This window comes from Nipponia nippon, unplaced genomic scaffold (assembly GCF_047370975.1).
Source record: "Nipponia nippon isolate SJK-2023a ecotype South Korea unplaced genomic scaffold, ASM4737097v1 scaffold_13, whole genome shotgun sequence".
NCBI classification, from domain to species: domain Eukaryota; kingdom Metazoa; phylum Chordata; class Aves; order Pelecaniformes; family Threskiornithidae; genus Nipponia; species Nipponia nippon.
Genome location: NW_028262324.1, coordinates 17,115,207 through 17,135,789, shown reverse-complemented (window position 1 = coordinate 17,135,789; position 20,583 = coordinate 17,115,207). Strand labels below are relative to the sequence as shown.

Below are 20,583 nucleotides of genomic sequence, written 5' to 3'. Positions count from 1 at the left end.
AGCGGTAGCAGCCAAGTGCAAAAATAGCTGTGGAGACCCTGGAACCAAGTGAAAACTCCCTGTGCAAGTAGTGAAGGGTGTAATAAAATCATTTATTGCATTTTGTGCAGACAGGAGTCTAGAAAAATTAATACAGTTAAAGCAGTAAAGCATTAACAGGGAGCATTCAACAGCCGAGGAGCCACTCCTCCATTAATACCTGCACAGAGAACACAGGGTCTGTACTGAGGCGGCCTAATGCACAATACTGAAACACTCACAGAAATTAAATGCAAGCCTAATACTTTTTTTGTTTGTTTGTTTGTTTTGGTTTGCAACCTGTTTTATTTACAAGGTTTTAAACTTAATTGCATTGCTCTGCACACAGATTCTCTAAAACACAAAGCATACTAGGTCACTACATGTCTATTGAAATATTGCACTCGAATAAAAGTCACTTGAATGGACGTAGAACATCTAGCTACGGTGATTAAAAGATTATTGAATGAACTGACTTTGTGATAACATTCATAACAAATATATTGCACATGTAGCACAGAAAGTGGTGTAACCAGCAAATCTCAGACCTTTTGGTCTTTCTGCTAGTTTTTAGTCCTGCTACACAGAGGAGGGTCTTGACTCTTCTAGTGCAACTCTTACCCTTGTTCAGTATCTAGTCCTTCCTCTCGTCCAGCCACAGACCAACACCGACTCAGGCTGGATGCTGCCTGCACCTCCTGTAAGTGCTGTCTTGTGGCTTGTTGCCTGTACCGCGTGTGGCTGCAGCGATGTGAGCCACCTGCTGCTGCGGCTGCAGCTGCTGCGCGCAGGGGCCTGTGCCTGCCCGCTGACAGGGGTAGGGCAGCTCCCCACTCAGCGCTCCTGCAGCAGGAACTGGAGCACACACCATCGCTGGCCCAGTGCTGTGCGCTGGCCGAACGTGGCTGCGGGTATGCGTGCTCCCCACCTGCTGCGGGCCACGCTGCCATCCCACCGCCCCAGTGGGTCGTGTCTGCTCAGCACTGCTCCCACCAGCAGCCTGCCTGTGAAACAAACTTGGGGGTCAAGACCTTCCTGTCTGGAACAAAAACTGAAACGTGTCTGCACATGTGCCAAGGAGGAACTTGCATGTCTACCAGAGGAGGACGCTGTCTTCACCAAGGTGGTACGGCAGAAGGGTGCTCCATGGGGAAACTGAACACTCACAGAGGCCAAACGTGCAGGGCTGGGTTTGTAAACTAACATGCAGTGCTGTCTGCTAAAACTGACCCTCTCCAGCCAACGGCGAGAGAACTCGCTGTGGAAACCAGCACCTTTCTTGCCACAGCCAAATTTTGCCTGGCAGGGGTGTTGAGGCAGCCCTGGCTCTGTCTAGAGCTGTGCTCCTGCTCTTGCTGGAGGATGAGGAAGGGAAACGCCTTTTTTCAGCGGCAGTGATGGAAAGGACTTGCCTTCCTGCTCCCTAGGGGAGGGGGGGAATGGGACCCGCTGGGGATGCTGGGGAGGCGATAAAGCAAATCTCTCAGCGGAGAAGCATGCCCTGGCCTGCTGCCTCAGCGCTGCTCTGCAATGTCATTCCCTGCTACCCTGTATCTGTGGTCGAAGGAAGAGCTCTTCGCCCTGACGCTGCCGAAGGTGGAGGCTGTCTGTGGCCTCAGCAGAGGCAGGTGCTGGCGGCTGCACGTAACCTGCCTCTGCACTCCAGCCCTTGGTGCTGACCTGCTCCATGCGCCGGAGCAGGAGGGGATCAGGCTCATTGCTACAGGGCACTGGCCAAGCTGTAATTAAAGGGTGACTGCAGGGAGCGAGTGGCACCTTCTGAAGAGGCAGAGCAGCTGGCAAGTGTTCTAGGCCCAACGAGTGTGATGCTAGCACATGAGATGAGTGGGCAGGTTGCTGTGCATGCCTCCCCCATTGCTGCAGAAGTGCCTCAAATAATTTTGGGAGGCTGGAAGCAGCACGTGAGCTTGTGTGTGGTGGTGTAGGACCAGCTCCAAGGGGCAGAACAGTTAGACACTGACAAATCTCGGTTCCTGGGGGCTGCCCTTCCCAAAGCTAAAAGAACTTTTCACTTGTAGATGCCTGCCTGCTCTTTCAACAGCTCTTGAGCAGCTGAGGCAGTGGCAGGACCAGAGAGCACTGCCCTGTGTGTCTGCACCAGTCATCAGCCCAGAGCTCCTGCACTGAAACCAGGTCTCAGCTCACCCTGATGGTCGCCTCCCATAAACATGGAGCTCCCCATGCCCTTGGGACTAGCTTCCACACCAGAGTCGGCAACACAGGCCAATGCAGCCGTGCAGATAGCTGAGCTACTGTGGCGGAAAGTCTGGCTGTGGCTGCTGCTGGAGAGAAGGGAGGCACTTTGGGAGTGATGGAAATGTAGGAGCAGGCACAGATGTGCAGCTGGGGCATGGTTTTGGTCTGGGAGGGTGTCCAAGTAGTATCTTAAAGCCAAAAAAAAAAAAAAAAAATCATCATCAAAAAACCTACTGCTTTTTATCCAAGCAGCCCCAAATAGCTGTGGCCTGGACCTGGAGGAGTAGAGGCGCTCAGCAGAGGGAGCGGGGACTGGAGCCATCCAGCGCAGAGGGAGCTTCCTGCCCTCAGTGAGGCAGGAGCTGAGGGCTGCAGCCACTCTCAGCGGGCAGGAGGGACAGGCAGGCAGGGTGCTGGGACCAGCCGTGCCAGGCAGGAGGCAGCCACTGCCAGGCCACCCATGGGGACACTGTGGCAGCACCCGCTTCCTCTGTGCTGGCCAGGAGGCTGCTGGGGTGCAGGGCGGTGCTGGGAAGCGGTCTGGGGGGGCCGAGAAGGCGAGCACTCCAGCACAGGGGCTCAGCTCTGGCCAGGGGACAAAGTGCTGCTGCTCCAGGCCAGGCTGGTGCAAAGCAGCCAGCACTGCTGGGAGAGGGCAACTCTTAGCAGGCTACACTTTGAGTGGAAGCTCAAATCTGCTGTGAAACAAGTTCAGAAAAGTCTGTGACTTCTTTTCCCTGAAAACTCTTAAGAAGCTAAATTGAGAAGAAAATGAACCTGCGACCTGGCCCTTTCCCAGGGACTGCCAGTGACCAGAGAAGGCTGTAGCCTTCACCACCGCTCCAGAGCACTGGGTGCGACGGATGGGCACCCATTTCATGCAGGAGCGGCCCATCTCGGCTCTCTGTCCCCACGGCCTGGTGCTAGCAGAGCCCTGCATCTCTCAGAATAGATATAGATCTCTATATATAGACTTCATCTGATTCTATTAACATAAATATGATCACTTTAAAAATACACGTACTGTATTATGTACACTATGTACATGGGGCCGGGGCGGGCGCCGGTGGGTGCCCTGGGCACCGTTTCCTGCGTGGTTCCTGGAACCATTCACATTTGTTAAAAGCTCCTCAGTTTCTCTGGCATGAGAGATGCTGGGGGGGACGACAGGGGCGACCCTGCAGCTGCTGCCAAAGGTAAGACGTGTTTGAACTGCCCCGGCATGCCCTGCTGCCTGCGTGCAGGGGCTGCCTGATGCAGCATGGCAGGAGGGGACAGGCTTTGGGGTGCAGTGGCCACGTGGCCAGTGCCTGGGCTGCCCTGGCCAGCTGGGTGAGGGAGTGCTGTGATGCCAGGAGGCGGTGGGACGTACAGCCACCCCTCGCTGCGGGGTCCAGCCCTGTCAGAGCAAACAAACTTTGTATATGTTAAAACTACACACGGATACAGACTTTCCTACAGCCCCAGGCAGCATCTGTGAGTGCCTGGGGCTGGTGCCGAGTTAGCAGTGAAGCCCTGGGGAGCAGCAGGGAGCACAGCAGAGCATGGGAGGACCCAGATGCACATGCAGGTGCTGGAACCAGCCAGGCTGGCTGGTGCCGGGGGCCTGAGAGCCCCCGGTGCCCCCCAGTGCAGTGTGGCAGGGAAGCAGAGCAGGGGGACGGGACAGGACTCCTCTGCACCCAGGCCAAGAGCAGGCCCTGGTGCCTCAGGGCATCAGCAGCACCCACACAGCTCCAGTGGCTGAAGAGTGGCTCCGGCTTACACTACACATGGTGGGGCCTCTGGGGACACTGCAGCTCCACACCACGACTGCTGCACAAGCACCAGGAAAGCACCAGGGCAGAGAGAGCCTGGAGTCAGTGGGGAGGGGGACAGGGAGCACCCCCCACCCACCCCAGGCCGGGGTTTGTGCTGTCATGGTTTGGGATTGCTGGGCTCCAGCACCCAACCCCCTGCAGCTACCCCCCACCACCACCCTCTGCCCACTCCAAACCATCACGCTGCATCTCCGCAAGCTTGGCCTACAACCTCCAGAGACGGGTGGCACTGCGGCAGCAGCACGGTGGGGCTGTCCAGGCCCATCCTGGTGAGGGGTGGCCAGGTGGCAGCACCGTGGGAGGCAGCGCCAAGCACTGCTGGAGGTGGGGAGAGGAGCGTCTGGCGAGGAAAGCGTGCTGGTGGCCTCTCTCTTCTCCCAGCGCCTCCGCAGGGAGGCAGGGCCGCAAGTGGCAGGTGGTCACAGGGCACAGGCACGTCCAGCCAAGCTCTGCACAGGGGTAGTGGCACAGCCGGGCCGGGCGCCTGTCTCGGTGCAGCCACTGTCCTCTGCCCGGCCAGGGGCTGCAAGCAGCAGTGCTGGGGCTGGCGGCAGGGCTGGCCCTGCTGGGGATGGACGGTGGCAGCAGCGCTGGGCTCTGGTGCTCAGTCCGCAGTACAGTGTATATATTTATATATAAACAAGGACAGCAGTGCTGTGATGTTGCAATGAGGAACAGCTGCTCTGATGCTGGATGCTCCCGGAAGATCTGGTGCTGCAGTTCGAATGGAGGGATCAGGGGCACGGCCAAAGCCAGGTGAAGTTTCTGCACACCATCAGGCCTTCCCTCCTCCCCTCCAGGAGCACGGTGCAAAGGGGTGGCGGGGCTCTCAGCGTGCAGACAAACCTCTCTTGCACACCATGTTTCAGGAGTAGATGGTGATGACCTCCCGGCCCCCACCACGCACCAGGAGCACTCGGTCCAGGTGCTCTGTCAGCACCTCCAGGAACTCCATGTCTGCACAACCGTCAAGGAAGACCAACACCATGATAGAGCACAGGGACGGCACCGTGCCATCCCTGCCTGGCCCCACAGCCGGGGAGCCAAGCCTGCGGCATGACGCCCCCGCACCAGAGCCAGGAGCTGGTGGGAGTCAGGCCTGAGCCGAGGGGCCAGGGGAGCCCACCTGCGCTGGTGCCACATGACAGGGACCGTGGCCGAGCCTGCCCCTGCAGATCTCTGCCTGCACCCCTGCGATGTGCCATCGTGCTCACACGTGCAGGTGCAACATTACATGGCCCCACCACCCGTCCCACGTGCGTCACCTCTGCCGGACAGGCAGGCTGGTGCCAACGACGGCTGTTGGACCCAGCCAGGGGCAGGAGGTGTAGGGTGTCCAGGCTCAAGCACTGGACCTGACCCCAACATTGGCCTTGCAAGATCCACCAGCCTTGGGGGAGTTGCGGCCCCCCAGCCCCGCCCTGTGGAGAGGGGTCTTGGCACCAGCCCCAAGGCAGCAGCCCTGCAGGAAGGATACAGTTCTCGTCCCCTTTCCGGTTGCGAGGAGGCCCTGGCATGTTCAGCAGGACCAACTTGGCGTCCTGGGACTTCTTCACGATGACCTCATTGAGCTTCACAGCTGTGTGCATCCTCCGCACGTTGGACTGGTTCCTGGGGGTGACAGCACGTGTGGGCACAGGGATGGGCATAGCCAGCCTCTGGCCCCACACCAGCCCCAAGGAGCCATGGGGCAGGCTGGCCTCCTGCCCCAGAGGGGCCCAGGGCTAGGCTGTGGCATGAGTTCAGGGAGCAGCAAGCTTTGCCCAGCACAGCCGCTGGTGACTCTGAGCTCGCACCAGTGGCCATAAGGTGAGGGGCCACGCACGGTGCCCATGGGGAACGGCACGCCATGGCTGCTGGGGGCTGAGCCGTGTGTGAGCAAGCAGGAGCAGACAGTGTGAATGTCACTGTGGGAGCCCGAGCCCAGGCTTGCAGGAAGTTGCCGGCAGCGTAACAGGGCAGACAAGGAGCATGCGGCATGGGCACTGCACAGCACGCAGAGTCTGCGCAGGGGCTGGCAGCCATGGCCCCCGCACACTGCCCGGGTGAACTGTCTAGCACCATGCCGGTAGCAGCTGTCGCGGCACACCGAGCCGCCCTCGTGCTCGGGAGCAACCCCAATGGCTCCGAGCGCGTTGGCCCACAAGCGGCAGCCCAGCTCCCCCTGCCCTGGGACCCAGCACCCAGCCAAACCCAGACTTACAGGTTCTCCCACTCCCTGCCAGGAGCACCATGGGCCGGGGGCAAAGAGAGAAAGAGAGAGAAGAGGTGAGCACCAGCTATGCACCCCGAGTCCCCACAGTGCACGCTGCCCAGGCGCTCCATCCCTCATCAGTGCAGCTCTGTGTGGGGACCCTACCCCACGTCCCACCCAGCCCCTCCGCAGGGGCTCAGGGCACCCAGGCTGCCAGACCCCTCCCCTCAGAGCAAGGACCGAGCTGGTGCTGCTGGGGCCCTGCCTGCATCCGCCTGGCCAGGGCGGGCAGGGATGGCCGAGGCCAAGGGATGTGGATGGGATGAGATGGCAGCATGCAGGGCCGTACGGCTTCATGTTGAAGAAGTCCTTGATGCCCTCAGGGCTGACAGGGCTCTTGCTCTTGTTCTTCTCGGCAACAGACTTCTCCTTGGTCCAGGTGAGATGCACCTTCTCAGGGGCCGTCTCCACCTCGTCGCCAGGGGACTGGGAGCTGCTGGAGAAGGTGGTGGCGTTTTTGTCATGGATGAGCTGGACCTGCAGAGAGAAAAGGGGGACAGTGGGCAGGAGGCAGGGCCAGCTGCCTGCCTGGGCCCTGTTCTGGCACAGCGCCTCACCTCCTCCTCTGGCTTCTCCTCGCCATCGCCCACCTGCTCTTCGGGGACGCTCAGGCGCAGGCGCGTGTTGGCTGGGTTCTTGCGCCGGATGGAGCCACGGGACTCGTCTGTGATGCTCTGGATCTGTGCAGGACAGGGTCAGCCAGGGGAGCAGGGCAAAAGAGGGCTTGGCCGGGCAGACCCCAGCCAGCAGCCCCAGCTCCCCAGCTGTGTGTGGAGCCACAGGGCAGCTCGGCCAGCGGCATAGCCACCACAGGGGCCAGATGCCACCCAGGCTGTCCTGCATCCTCACCTCCCGCTCCCGCTCATTCTTGGTGAGGTGCATTTGCTTGAGGATCTGGGAGCGCTGCTCCATCACTAGAGTCTTCTCGTAGGTGTAGGCAGAGATGTCGCTCTCATGCTGGGGGGCGGGGGGGGACGACACAGGAGAAACAGTGAGGTAGGGTGAGCTGCATCTACTGCTCCCAGCCTGGCCCTGTGTGTCCCCACGGTGCTGCGCGTCCCCCCATGGCAGGGTCTGGCTGGCTCTCCCACGTGCAGCATCCCAGACTGCGGCACGCACCCCTGTCCCAGCACTCACCATCTCCACCACCTCCACCTCTGCGGTGATGCGCAGGTGGTACAGGAATGTGGTCAGGTCCTTCTTCATCTGGATGCTGTTGTCGTCCATCTGTGCCACCGTGAAGATACGCATCTTGCACTTGCGCCAGACCTGCAAGGGACAGAGGTATGGGCACGGCTCGGCGGGGATGGCCCCAGCCCCCTGCCGCAGGTTCCGAGCTACCTTGTGGTGCCGCAGGAGGAAGGGCAGCAGCATAAGCATCCCCCCATCGTGGACAATCCACCAGACGTCGATGTGGCCCTCCGAGAATCGCTCCTGGTTGCCCGGGAACATGGCGACATTCTTGGCCACCAGCAAGGCCAGGTGCCCAGCCGTGGTCTCTCGCACCAGCTCTGGGAGAGGAAGGGCCACATCAGCCAGGGCGGCTCGCAGCCCCCCCTCCAGCCCGGCAGCACCCACCCTCCACAGTGCCTACCGATGAAGTTCCTCCAGGTCTGGTGGTCTTCCTTCTGGCGCCAGCTGCGGGGCCAGCCCACCAGCACTGTGTTGTGCTGCAGCCCCCCCAGCCCGCTGGACTGGATGAGGTGGGACATGCCATCCCGCAGGTTGGAGGAGATCACCACCTGGCAAAAGCCCTTCACCTTCTCTGCTTCCATCAGGCGGCGGATGGACTGGTGGCAGGAGAGGGGGGTCAGGGACAGGTACCTGCCACAGGCACGGCAGCCACCAGCCCCGGCAGCAGTGCCCTGGCCAGACAAGGTGCAGGTTGTGGGGTACTGGGCGTGGGATGAGGGGTGCAGAGCGTGGGGTGCCCAGGTCTCCGTGCCCCACGGCAGGCTGGTGGCTCTGGGCCGGGAGGGGAGAGGCCCGGCAGTGAGTGGAGCTGGCGCACAGCTCTACGCCATGCCGAGTGGAGGGTGTCCCCGTGCCAGGGCTGTAATGGGCGGTGGAGCAGCAATTAGAGTTATTTACTCACAGAAATTATAACATGTCTGCATGGGAGAGAAACTGTTTGCTTCCAAGGGCTTAATCTCATTAATGTGCCACCCGGCTGGTGCAGAGGTGCAGGGAATGGGGAGGGCTCTTGCTCTGGCAGGGAAAGGCTCCCATCTCCCACCCTGCCTGGCACCGGGACTGTGGGGGCTGTGGGAAGGGTCGGTGCTGCAGCCGCCATGGGGCAGCGGAGGGGCTGCTCAGCCCAGCAGCACAGCAGCCCCTGGCCAGGCACTGTGCCGTGCCAAGCCCTGCAGCAGCTGGCCAAGACTGGGACCAGTGCCCAGCTGGTGCTGGTGTCTCGGGCATCTGGGAAGTGGGGCAGGGGTCCAGAGGTCCCCGTGGTGCCCTGATCACCAGTAAAGCATGGAGTCTCCGAGCTCTGCCCAGTGTCACCCTGGTGCTCTCCTGGCCAGCTGGGGCCGCCAGCCATGGACGCAGGGCAGAAATGCCACTGGGCTCCCAGGGATGGCCGCAGGCACCCGCTGCTGGTGGAACTTGGCCTGGCATGGGCAGCAGCCCCAGAGCAGGAAGCTCTCACCTCCTCTGCTCTCTGCGCCTGCGGGTGGTTGTCCAGGAAGGTCCCTTCCAGCACGGAGGCCACAATGGTGAGGCCCTTGCCAGCCTTGAGCTGTGACGTGAAGGACAGGAGCTGCGGGTGCACCACGTTCTGCTCCTGATCCCCACGGACCAGGACCAGCAGCTGCGGCCTGGAAGGACAACCCTGCAGTCAGCACCCGTTCCCTGTCCCCCCTGCCCCCCCGGCCCCTGGCCTGGCCTCACCTCCAGTTCTTGGTGTGTGGGGGACCCTCCTCCAGCCGCAGCAGGGCATAGCGGGCGGCACTCAGGGACAGCCCCCGGATCCCATCACCCCACTCCTTCTCCGCCCTGTGGGAACCAGCGGCACATAAGGGATGCCCACAGCTCCGGCCATGGAGCACTGCACGGGTACCCCAGAGCAGCCCAGGAGGAGCAGCCCAGGGGAGCTGAGCAGCCCACAGCGAGGGGCGGCTGTCAGTGCTGGCCGCAGCTGCCCTTACCCGCGGTACTCGATGTATTTGTAGATGAGGCCGGCAATCAGCATAGCGACCAGTGCATAGTACCAGGAACAGATGAACATCAGCGCCAGACAGAGGCTCATGCCCAGGAAGGACAGGGTCCTGTGGAGAGCACCACGCCGTCATCAGCGCACCCCAGCCCCTGCAGCAGTGCCAGGGTCCCCAGCCCGGGGTGCCAGGACACCCTGTCTTGTCCTATCCCATCCCAGCTCACCAGTGGTAGTAGCGAAAGCGGGGCCGCCAGTTGGGTGTCCGCAGCAGCGTCTGCACTGCACACGCCAGGTTGACGAACATGTAGCACATGAGGAAAAACCTGCAGGAGAGAGTGTGAGGCTGAGCTGGGCACAATGGGCCAGACCAGAGCTGCAGCCAGGCCCCACCACATCTCCCAGCCCCAGGGTGGCCAGCACTGGAGTGGGCTCCACCAACAGACAAGGGAGCTGGGGTCATGGAGCAACCAGGCCACAACGAGGGCTGAGGAGGGTCCATGGGCTCCCTGTGGGGCTCCCCTCTTCCCAGGCAGAGGCAGGGGCACCCTCCCCCCCCACCCCCAAGGAGCAGAGACCCACATGCGCCATGCGCCTGGCCACGGTGAGGGGGCACGGGCCCGTCCGCCACTCGCAAAGGTGCGGGTGGACAGAGCATGCTGCCTACATGGAGAGGATGGGAGCCACCTCGTCCAGGGAGGCGATCAGGATCCCGATCTCGCAGATGCAGGCCGTGAGCAGCAGGGCCCACGTCGGTTCCCCGTTGGCTTTGCCATGGCCGAAGACCTGGGAGCGGAGAGGGTCACGTCAGGGCTCTGCAATGCTGGCACGGCACAGCCCTGGGCGAGGGTCCTTGCCACAGCCCAGTGGGGCTGGACCCTCCCACATGCCCGAGCAGTGCACCAGGGCCACACAAGCACTGCTGCGAGCCGGCACACGTCCCGAGCCAGGTCCCACCAGGGGAGCAGTCCTAGGGCCAGCAGGACTGGCTCCTGTTGCCAATACAGCCCCATTCCTGGCAGACCCCGCAGCCCTCCCTGCACCCAGAGCAGCCCCTGTCCCCCGGGACCCAACCAGGGACAAGCCCCAGCTCAGCCTGGCCACAGCCAGCATGGAATCGGGTACCCCATGCCCAGGACAGACATGCAGCCAGTTGAGAGCGCCTGCTTCTGCAGCTGCAGGGACACCGGGGGCCTGGGCGCTAAGGCAGGGCCAGGGCGCGTGTCCAGACGCGTTAGAGGGTGTGGGCAGCGTGAGCAAGCGAGAGCTGGGGCTGGCAGGGTGAAGGAGGGAGGATAAAATTAGCCCACTCTTCCCTGGGGGGAGCTGTCGAGTTAGATTTGGAGAGATGAGGTTGTGAGAACGTGTCTTCAGAGAGCAGATAAAATATGAAGTAGCACGGCAGCCGGGGGAGGGGATCCTGACCTTTCCCAGCACTCTCTTCCCACCGACACCACGGCTAGAGCCACTACAGCCGCCCTCCACCACGCCGGTGCCAGCGGGACGAGGGCAGGGCCGCTGGGCTGCTGCGGCAGGTGGTGGCGCCGGGAGGAGGCAGCATGGGCAGCACGGGTGCCCACTGGTCTCCCACGCTGATGGGAGTCGTGGGTGCTTGGGGCCGGCAGTGCTGGGCTCAGGGGACGCCTACCCTGAGGAAGGGCACGATCCCATCCCTGGAGATGGCTTGCAGGAGGCGTGGGGCTCCGGTGAGGCTCTGCAGCCCGGCCCCACACGTGGAGAAGAAGGAGCCGATGACAATGACCCACGGGGATGGCCACGCCAGGGTGCCAACCACCAGGTTCCCGTTGACAGCTTCACCAAACCTGCAGGGTACCGGCATCACCCACAGCTCCATCCTGTGGCCAAGCCCCAAGAGCACCAGCGCTGCAGTGGCACAAGCCAGCCCCCCGGGCAGGTGGGCCACCGAGGGGCACGGGACCGGAGACAGGCCCTGCCTGGCTGCTGATGGTCCCCACCCCCCGCGGGGGGCAAGCAAGGGAGTGGGGACTCAGGTAGCCAGGGTCCATCCCCATCCCCCACCTGTGGCCCTGGGGGGGACAAGGGGGAGGCGTGGGATGGAGGCTCCCCATCCCCTGTGCCAGGAAGAGGCCAATTAAGGCTGCATGTGGTTGGATACTGTTTGTGTTGGCGCTGGCGTCCCAGAAGTGTCACCTGCTGCGTGCAGCAAGCTGGGCTGCCCCAGATACGCAGGCAGCGCAGGCAGCTCTGCCTGTTGACAAACAGGCACGCTGCCTGCAGCCCTGAAGCGGGAGGAAGGACTGCGGATGTGTAGCAAAACATGGGGAGGGGGGTATTCAGGGCACACACAAGCCCCCAATGCCTGTTACAAGCTCGGGCCCCCCTGAGAGCCCCCCCACCTCAGCACTCTCACCCCAGGACCCCTGCAGACCCTCAGTCTATCCACCCAGTGTGTCCCAGCTGCAGTCCCCCCCCCCCAGCCTGTTCTTGGAGGCTCCTCTTGGGGGGCTGCCGGGCTCCCCCCAACCCGCCCCGCACGGCCCTGGGGCACTCACTTGTCGCGCAGGACGACCCCCTCGATGCACGCCCCGAAGAGGACGACAGAGCTGATATCTGCCGGGCGGTCAAGGAGAGCCGGGAGGACGCGGAGTCCCGCCCGCCCCCCGCCCAGCCCGGCGGGGCGGCCCCGCGCAGCACACCCACCTGCCCGCAGCCCCCCGGCCCGGGCTCAGGCGAGCCCCGAAGGATACAGACCGCAGAGGTGGTGGCGATGGCCAGGATGGTGCCCGTGGGGATGGACTTCTGGGCGTCCCGCAGGTCTCCGGAGCGGTTGGAGCCAGCCATGATGCCTGGGGAGAGAGGGGACGGTGCCACGGCGGGCAGAGCCACAGCCCCGCCCGGCCCGCAGGACGGCGCACGCCCGGCACCGCGAAGCCCCGGCTCGGCGTCGTGTCAGGGCGGGGAGCGGGCCCCCGGCCCCCAGCCCGCTCCCCGCGTCCCCCCCCCCGAGCCGCGGGCTGAGGCCGTTCAAGGGTTCGGCTCAAAACGCTCCTAAGCGCCGGGCTCCTGAGCCCTTAACGCGCTGAAGCGGGGACGGTGACTGCAGCGGCGGCAGGGACAGAGCCCGGCCCCGGCGCTGCTCCGGGAGGCCAGGCTGGGCACGGCCCGAGGGACGGCCAGTGCTGCGGCGGCGGCGGCAGCCCCCGCCGGTGGAGGCGGCAGCCGGGACAGCCCCGCGGGTCGCACCGGCGCCGGCAGAGCTGCGGGCGGGACGCGGCAGCCCCGCAGCGGGACTGGGGCGAGGGGGGGGGGGGAGCTCCCCCGCCCCCGGAGCTGTAAATACCGGAGCTGCGGGGCGGCACCGCGCGGCGCCGCCGGATCCGGAGCGCGGGCGGCCCCGCCCCCGCCCCCACACGGGGGCCCGCGCACGTGGGGCTGCGCCGGAGCACGCCGGTGGCACGTGCGCCTGCCGGTGCCCCGCACGCGATCGCGGCGGGGGCGGCTCCCACCTGTGACGGAGGGGAAGTAGATGCCGACGAGCAGGGTGAAGTATGAGGTCATGTCGCTGAAGACGTAGGGCTGGTCCATGTCCACCGGCGTGTCGGGGGTGCTCACGGAGGGCAGCCCCCGCTTCTCCACGATCACGCCCTTGGTCAGGTACGAGCTCCAGAGGTTCTCTGCGGAGGCAGGAGGCCGGGCAGCGCGGCGGCGTGAGGAGGTGCCACGGAGCCGCCGCAGCACCCTCTCACCCCGCGGCCCAACAGGACGGAGCACGGGGGCGTCCAGCACTGCCTCCCCTGGCCCCGGCCTCACGAAGCAGCCGGCACGGCCGGCAGCCGGGCCGCTGGCATCTGGCAGGCGAGGGACGGGGCATCCCCAGCCCATCACGGGTGTGCAGAAACACCCGGCCTGGGGACAGGCCTGGCAGTGCAGGTGGGCGACCAGAGCAGGTCCGTCCTGCCGCTGACATTGTCCCTGCAAGATACCGGAGCGGCTGACATGGGATTGCAGCAGCAAATAATTAAGAGGGTAATATAATTAATGCTGATCAACTCAGGTTTAAGGAAAGTGGATCGTGTCAAAGTAACTTGATAATGTTTTTGATGGGATTACAAGTGGGCTGATGTAACAGGCTTAGTGTCCTTCCGCGTGCTGCCTTGGCTGCAGATCACGGTGAGAAACTGGAACAGCAGAGAGCAGCCAGCGCCGGGGCACAGCAGGGAGAGGCTGACAGCCCTTGGCATGGCATTGCAAAGGGGCTGCTGAGCGAGTCCAAAGGGGCCCCACAGGGACCAGCCCTCAGCACCCAGCTGAGCACCCCTCCCCAGCTGTGTGACCTCCCCTGGCTGCTCTCAGGTGACAGACGGGGCTGGCAGCCCCCACTGACACAGCCCTGCCTGGCTTATTCTCCCAGAAAGGCACATTTCTCTCTGCAGGGAGACCCAGCGCCGGGGGCACAGCCAGCCCCAGCCACCTCTGCAGGGACCACGTGGTGACACCCTGTCTCAAGACGCTGCTTGCCCGGTCACCCTCGCCACCAGCTGCCCCAGAGCCAGGTCCTGGCTCTGCCCCGCGCACCCCAAATGCAGAAGCATTTGCTGTCTGCTGCCCTGAGAAACACTGGCCGGGTGGGGGGGTCCGGGTCCCCTCTCTGGCAGGACCGTTGCCAGCAGGAGCAGGCTGTACCCAGCAGCCAGGGACTCCTTATCTGCCCCACAAGACCTCAGCATGGGATGCCATTGGGAGCCTCCCAAACACCCAGCAAACACACTCCACTGCATCGCCATGATGCAGCCTGGCAGCTGTAGCCCCAAGTGCCACACGCTTAGCAAAGTCCGAGCTCCCGCGCCTGGGTCCATGCAGCTGCCACAGCAGAGATGGGCTGGAGCGGCCCCACCGCTGCCCCGGAGCAGTCTCAGCCTTGGCACCTGGCAGAGATGCAGCCAGGACTGCCCCGTGGCAAGTGCCAGCCATGCCTGGGTGCCCCAGCCCCTGCCCTGCTCTGTGGGACCTGCCAGAGACAGAGCCACCATGAGGTCACTGCATGCATCCGGCACGCTGCACGGCCAGCACAGCCACCGCCCCGACACCCAGCCTGGCACTGCAGGAGCGCCCGGCCCGGCTGCCGTACCAGGGAAGGGCTGATCCTGCTCGCGGCTCCACAGGCAGGGAAGCCCGATGGGGTGCTGCACTCCTGAGCCTCGACACCCGCCCTGGTGCGGGAGTGCCCAGAGCAGGTCCTGCCGGCACAGCCCTGCAGAGCAGGGGTCTGCAAATGCCCTCTGAGCATGGCACTGAGCATCAGCCTCCGCTGCCCACTGCGGAGTGCGAGCACCTGGCAAATGTACCAGCAGCTCTGGGAAAACAGGTCAGAAGTGACTCCTCCCAGCAAATTCACGAGTTTTAATGCCCTGGTTAGTCTCCCGGCGTGGCTGGAACCGCAGCAGCAAAGTGTCCCCGAGGGGCAATCGCTCCTTGCAAAACCTCAGATCAATACCAGCCTTTCCGAAGGCCAAGAGGAAGCAGAGGGAGGATTTATTCCTCCCCAGCTTTTGGGCATCCTTCAGAGCTGTCCTGCTGCGCGCAGGCAGCTGCAGCACCCAGCTCGGTTGCGTGGTGCAGGAGTCCATCCCGCTGCCCAGTGCAGCGTGAGCGCAGCTCGCTGCGCCCGAGGTGCAGAGCAGCCCATGGCAGGGATCACCCACACGCCCCTCACCTGGACCCGGCACTGCCCGACCGTTCCCACAATGCCTGCCTGGAATGCCCGAGGGGCTGGCCGCCCGCGCACACGATGGCCCCCCGCGGCACCGGTCCCTCCACCAGCCCTGCCAGCGGAGCTGCCCAGGAAGCATGGCCACTGCCCCACCACGGCTCCCCTGGGGCTTGTCCTGCACCTCCGGCCCCACGGCCACAACCCCCCACGTCCATCCCCATGCCTTCATCCCCATGCTTCCGTTCCCATGCCGTGCCCACCTTGGATGAGGCCGCTGGCGGCACCAGGGATGCCCTCAATTTCAGTCACATTGTTCATGGTGAAGTATTCGTCACAGGTGGCATTGAGGAAGCGGGAGGTGCAGAAGAGCTCCCAGAGCTTGGAGCCCACCGTCTCGTTCCCCTCCACCACCATCTTGGTGCAGAGGTCAAAGCCGTGGCGTGAGAGGGTCCTGTTGCCCAGGAGGCAGATCCTGGGGGGGGAGGCAGGCACTCAGCCATGTGCCTGCGCACCCCAGCCCCACCGCAGCCCCGCGGGATGCCGTACTCACGGGAAGCTTGGTGGGTCGAAGGCTGACTTGATGACACCAGCGTAGATAGCGAGGATGGAGAGGATGACACAGCCCAGGAAGACCAGGGCAAACTTGTTGACGTACTTGACCCCCACAAATACCACGGTGGCCATGCAGGTCAGCACACAGGTGCCGTACACACGCATGTTGTTGAGCATCGCGGCTGCCTCCCCACTGGCATCCTCTGCCTTGAAGATGGCCATGGCCGGGAAGATGTAGGCCTGGGAGAGAGTCATGACATCACCGCCCGGCTAATGGCCCCATGGAGGGGACCCTTGGGGAAGGGTCCCTCAGCCCCACTGCAAAGCTTCAGCTCCCTGATGGGCCACAAGGAGCGGGCAGCACAGGCAGGTGAGGGCAGAGCTCTCCTGCCAGGACCTTGGCACTGCGTGGGGGGAGGGACCAGGCACATACCAGCAGGATTTCGATGGTGCCCAGGATGTACATGGCGCCGGCAAAGGTGGTGCCCAGGTAGAAGCAGAGCCCCACAGCCCCACCAAACTCAGGTCCCAGGGAGCGTGAGATCATGTAGTAGGAGCCACCCGCTGCCGGAGAGAGCAAAAGTGGGTCCCAGCCAGACCCCAGCGGCACCCCCAGCCCTGCCAGGCATCCCGGAGGGCAGGATGGAGCCAGGGCAGCCCTGGACCCCGCTCCAGCACAGAGCAGGACGCAGGCCCCAGGGCCCCAGAGCAGCAGGAGTGACCATGCTGGCAGAGCCATTCCCCAGGAGCCCAGCATCCAGGTGTGATGGCCGTGGGGACACGTGTCCCCTGGGATGCCAGACAGGCGCTGGAGCCCCAGGGACATGGCCTATGCCCTGCTCCATCCTCCCAGAGGAGCCGTTAGAGCCAGGCTGCTGGGATCAATGGTCCTGCTGAGGCAGCAGAATGATAAATAGCTTTAATTACGCCCTGTGCTGGGGCTGTCAGTGCCGTGCCCAGCCTGGCAGACCAGCCGGGCCGGCGCAGTTTGCCCACTCCAGCTCCCCGGGGCTCTGCGGGGCTGGGCATGCTCTGGGGGAGGCAGCCCAGGGGCACTCGCACGGCCAGCCCCCGCCAGTGCCTCTCCGGGGGTAAAGACTGCACACAGCAGCATCCTTGCATCTGGCACGGCTCGGGGAGGTGGGCGGGAGAGGCCACCCCATCACCCAGCCCACGGCACCCGGCACGCCCGGCTCCCCATCCTCCTGCCAGCATGTCTCCCTGGCTCCCCCGTGGCCTCGCCAGTCTGGCGGAGGGAGGAGCCGTGGCTGGCGGCTCTCACTGCCATCTGCACCTCGCGGCTCTGGGGACGGGTGGCAGCTCCAGCTCTGCACTCCCCCCGGGCCATGGGGAACCCGTGCGGGCTGGTGGCAGAAGGCTGGGGAGTGGCTGGCAGCAACGTCTGCCCTCGGGTGCACGGCATGGAGCAGCCCCAGAGCTTGGCTGGCACAGCCCAGGGAGCGGGATGGTCTCAGGGGATACTCTCTGGGAAAAGCCCTTTGCCACATTCGGCCCAGCCGTTCTGGGGCACAGGGGCTCCCGCAGGCACCTGACCTGGCACGGAGCCAGCTCCCCTTGCCCCCGGTACACACACGGACACGGGCTCGGATCTACCTGGCACCACGCCGTTGGTGGCAATCGCACTCATGGAAATGGCCGTCAGCATTGTCTGCAGGAAGAAACGCAGTGTCAGCACCCGGCAGAGCTCCCTCCTCGCTGGGGCAGAGGGACAGGGGAGTGGGAAGGGAGAGCTGGGGCCATGCTGGGACATGGGGCTCCCCAGGGCCACGCTGAGATGTGCCACGGGGCTGGGATGCCTGGGGGAGAGATGGATGGATGGATGGATGGGCAGGCACAGTTGCTGGCCAGCAGCGCAGCCTGGGGGCTGAGCCCCTTGAAGGGACTGGCAGCACCACGAGGCACGAGGGGTCCCCAGGCTGCCCAGGACGCTGCCCGTGTTCAGCCCCCCCCAGCCTCTGCCCTGGGGTCACTGTCCTGGTGGGACAGCTCTCTGTAGCATGGCGTGCAGGGCCAGGCAGGGGGCCCCTTGCTACATCCCCCCTGCATGGCAGCTACAATCTGGGTCGCCATTTGAGCACCATTCTGCTGCTGATTCCTTTGGGAAGCCAGAGGCTTCTCCTTGCTGTAAGTGGGACAGGAGCAGGAGCAGGAGCAGGGGCAGGAGCAGGGGCAGGGTGGGCCGACAGCTAGTGCACCTCTTCGCAGCCCGGCTGGTAACCCCCAGACCCCAGGTGAGGCCAGTGGGGGCCCCCGGCCGGCTCCATCACTCACGCAGGAGCAGCAGAGGAAGACCATGCAGAAGGACTCCATGATGCCAGCGATCCCCACCACCCAGGTGAGGCGCAGGAAGAGAATGACCCCAAAGATGTTCTGGAGGCAGGGCAGGTAGACGCCCATGAAGGTGCCCATCCGCGGGGCCTGCCGAGGAAGCGGGCAGCCATCAGGACTCACCGGCCTGGCTGGCAGAGGAGCGAGGGGTCCCGCTCCTCCTGCAATGCAGCCAGGGACCCTGGGTGAAACCGCCCCCCCAGCAGGGGCCAAGGGACCTGGCTGTCCCTGGGGCAGCCCGTGGCCCCACACTGCAGAGGCAGGGGCCGGGAGAAGGGGCTGTGTCCCTCCTGTGTCCCTCACCTGCACTGGCTTCTTCTTGCCCCCGTCATTGTTCTCGGCCTCTTCGTGCTCCCGGCTGCCCTGTGGCAGGTTGGTGTAGTTGGCCAGCCCGCTCAGCAGGGACGAGACCATGGGGCTGGTGTCCATCTCCTCCTGTGGAAAGCAGAGCCCTGAGCCATGAGGACAGTCCCTTGGGACCCCGGCCAGCCCTGGGACCCGGGGACTTCACCAGATGCCACCCCACCACCCACCCCGCCGGGCACGGCTGGAGCAGCTGGGGGAACCCTGGCCTGGGGCTCTGGCATGTCCTGGTGCCCAGGGCATGGGCCGGGGTGCTGTGGGACAGCTGCCCAGCTTGGCCCCCTCCCCAGGGACCCTCCCTGCCCCGCTGCCCATGCACCCTACCTCGAAGAGGGCCATGTTCTTGCCATCATACTCTTTGCCCTTCTCCAGGTCCGTGCTGTTGATGAAGGGGCTGCTCTCCTTGGGATTGCCATCGCCTGCAGAGATGATGCTGGGTCAGCCAGGCAGCCCCCACCCCAGCCCGCGCCGGGAGAGCATCCACCCCGCTGGGCTGCCGCTGCGAGGGGTCGCAGCTGCACCCCAGTTCCCGCGGGATGGCTGCCAGGGCCATGGGCACCACGCTCACGCCCAGGAAAGGCAATGGCAGCCCCTGCATCCCAGCCACCAGCATCACCTCCCACGCCACGCATAGGCAGGAGTTGCCCATCCCCAGGAGCCACGTGCTGCCTTGCCTGTCCGGGCCGGCGCGCGGACCTACTGGAGCGCATCCACGCAGTGAGGTGAGCGGTGTGGATCCAGGGGGAACCCTCCCTGCGGGATGGCTGGCAGCAATAACTCATGTCGCGGGGTGCCCGTGGGTGAGCGTGCCGGGGCTGCCCACAGCTCTGCGTCTCCAGGGGCAGGATCCAGCCGGCTGCTCAGCACGCTACTATGGAAGGGGACAGTCCTGGCTGGGAGCGGGGCGAGTGGCGAGATGTCTGGTCCTGCTCCCTGACATGCACCACAGGAGCAGGGGCCATGGCCTCGCCGGCAGTGCTGCAAGGTGGGGAGGCATCTGGTGGTGCCGCTACTGAGGACAGGCGCTGCTGCTCTGCCCAGGGCAGCGGAGCCACCTGCAGCGGTGCAGAGCCTGCAGAGCTGCTGGGACAGGGCTGTGGCTGCTCACTGTATTAACGACCTCGTGCAGAAGAAACCCGGAGTCGGCTTAATAGCAAGGAAAACAGTGGAGCTGCAGAGCAGCAGAAATAAATCAGGCTGGAAACGGAGCGACAGTGAGAATGGTGCTGCTGGAGCGGCACAGCCCTGAGCGGAGGCCCAGAGGGGAGGGGGCCAGGGGCTGTGTGGAGCCAGGGAGCCAAAGGACATGGTGCTGGGCAGAGCGGCTTGGCGGGTGACGGCTCCCATGGCACAGGAAAACCCGGCAGCTGAGCCTGGTCCCCAGCCCTGGGTGGGAGGGGAGGGGCTCCCTGCCATGCACCCATCCCCACCACCGTGGCCCCGCAGCCAGGGCAATCACACTGTCAGTGGCAGCAGCACCGCCGGACAGGCTGCCTGCATGGGCAGGATTATAGACCTGCTCCACACCCCGGGCCTGGGGCAAGAGCTGTCCCCTCCGCCAGCCTTGAGCACAGAGCCCGGGAGCACCTGGGGGCACAGGGACGGAGCAGGGGCCACCCATGGCCCAAGGCAGTGCAGCCACCCATGCACGTGGCAGCCCCGAGACAGACCCCGCGACCGTTTGGAGCAGCCCGGTCCTTTGAAGACCGCCTGCCTCCTTCCAGTTGACTCATATTCGGGATCCTGGGAGCCAGTTTGCCTGCGTGCGGTGGTGATTCACCATCTGCAATTTCCCCGGCAGACGTGGCACTCCTGGCTGACCGGGAGGTGAAGCCCCAAGCGCTGCAGGTGACACCGACCCACCAGCTGGCTCCCCGCCTCCCACCGGTCCCCAGGCTCCTCCAGCATGGGGCAGCGGGGCAGCAGTGTCCCTGACAGCACAGCCAAACTGTGGGGCAGAGCCCGCAGGCTCCTCCTGCGCAGGAATGGCCGTGGTGGCAGCACCAGGACACCCCGGCCCACAGGTCCAGCTGGCCTCACTCCGGAGCCCCCTCGGACGGACACCCGGCGCCGCACACGGCACTGCCAGCATGTGCCCTGCCCCGTGTCCTGCACCGAAGGGTGCACAGGGGGTTCTCAGCTTGGACCCAACGTGCTCCTT

At 64.4% G+C, this 20,583-nt stretch overlaps 1 protein-coding gene across 5 annotated transcripts in view; it reads right to left on the bottom strand.

The window, feature by feature from the left end:
* Positions 1 to 71: 71 nt before the first annotated feature.
* SLC12A5 (solute carrier family 12 member 5) overlaps positions 72 to 20,583 on the bottom strand; it is a 32,975-nt gene continuing 12,463 nt past the window's right edge. For 3 of the 5 annotated variants that reach the window (XM_087750066.1, XM_087750069.1, XM_087750070.1), the window contains exons 2-26: positions 18,747 to 18,841; positions 18,363 to 18,494; positions 18,003 to 18,149; positions 17,325 to 17,379; positions 16,144 to 16,274; positions 15,709 to 15,950; positions 15,419 to 15,630; positions 12,955 to 13,122; positions 12,196 to 12,294; positions 12,001 to 12,058; positions 11,115 to 11,289; positions 10,134 to 10,252; positions 9,694 to 9,792; positions 9,462 to 9,581; positions 9,205 to 9,309; positions 8,963 to 9,131; positions 7,904 to 8,099; positions 7,651 to 7,820; positions 7,447 to 7,578; positions 7,159 to 7,266; positions 6,867 to 6,989; positions 6,599 to 6,786; positions 6,259 to 6,273; positions 5,533 to 5,666; positions 72 to 5,012 (exon numbers count right to left, since the gene is read on the bottom strand). In XM_087750066.1, the coding sequence (XP_087606192.1) occupies positions 4,921 to 5,012; positions 5,533 to 5,666; positions 6,259 to 6,273; positions 6,599 to 6,786; positions 6,867 to 6,989; positions 7,159 to 7,266; positions 7,447 to 7,578; positions 7,651 to 7,820; positions 7,904 to 8,099; positions 8,963 to 9,131; positions 9,205 to 9,309; positions 9,462 to 9,581; positions 9,694 to 9,792; positions 10,134 to 10,252; positions 11,115 to 11,289; positions 12,001 to 12,058; positions 12,196 to 12,294; positions 12,955 to 13,122; positions 15,419 to 15,630; positions 15,709 to 15,950; positions 16,144 to 16,274; positions 17,325 to 17,379; positions 18,003 to 18,149; positions 18,363 to 18,494; positions 18,747 to 18,841 (3,284 nt within the window). In that variant the 3' untranslated portion in view covers positions 72 to 4,920. The remainder of the gene's footprint in view (positions 5,013 to 5,532; positions 5,667 to 6,258; positions 6,274 to 6,598; positions 6,787 to 6,866; positions 6,990 to 7,158; positions 7,267 to 7,446; positions 7,579 to 7,650; positions 7,821 to 7,903; positions 8,100 to 8,962; positions 9,132 to 9,204; positions 9,310 to 9,461; positions 9,582 to 9,693; positions 9,793 to 10,133; positions 10,253 to 11,114; positions 11,290 to 12,000; positions 12,059 to 12,195; positions 12,295 to 12,954; positions 13,123 to 15,418; positions 15,631 to 15,708; positions 15,951 to 16,143; positions 16,275 to 17,324; positions 17,380 to 18,002; positions 18,150 to 18,362; positions 18,495 to 18,746; positions 18,842 to 20,583) is intronic. The other 2 variants (XM_087750068.1, XM_087750067.1) reach the window with 2 other exon arrangements.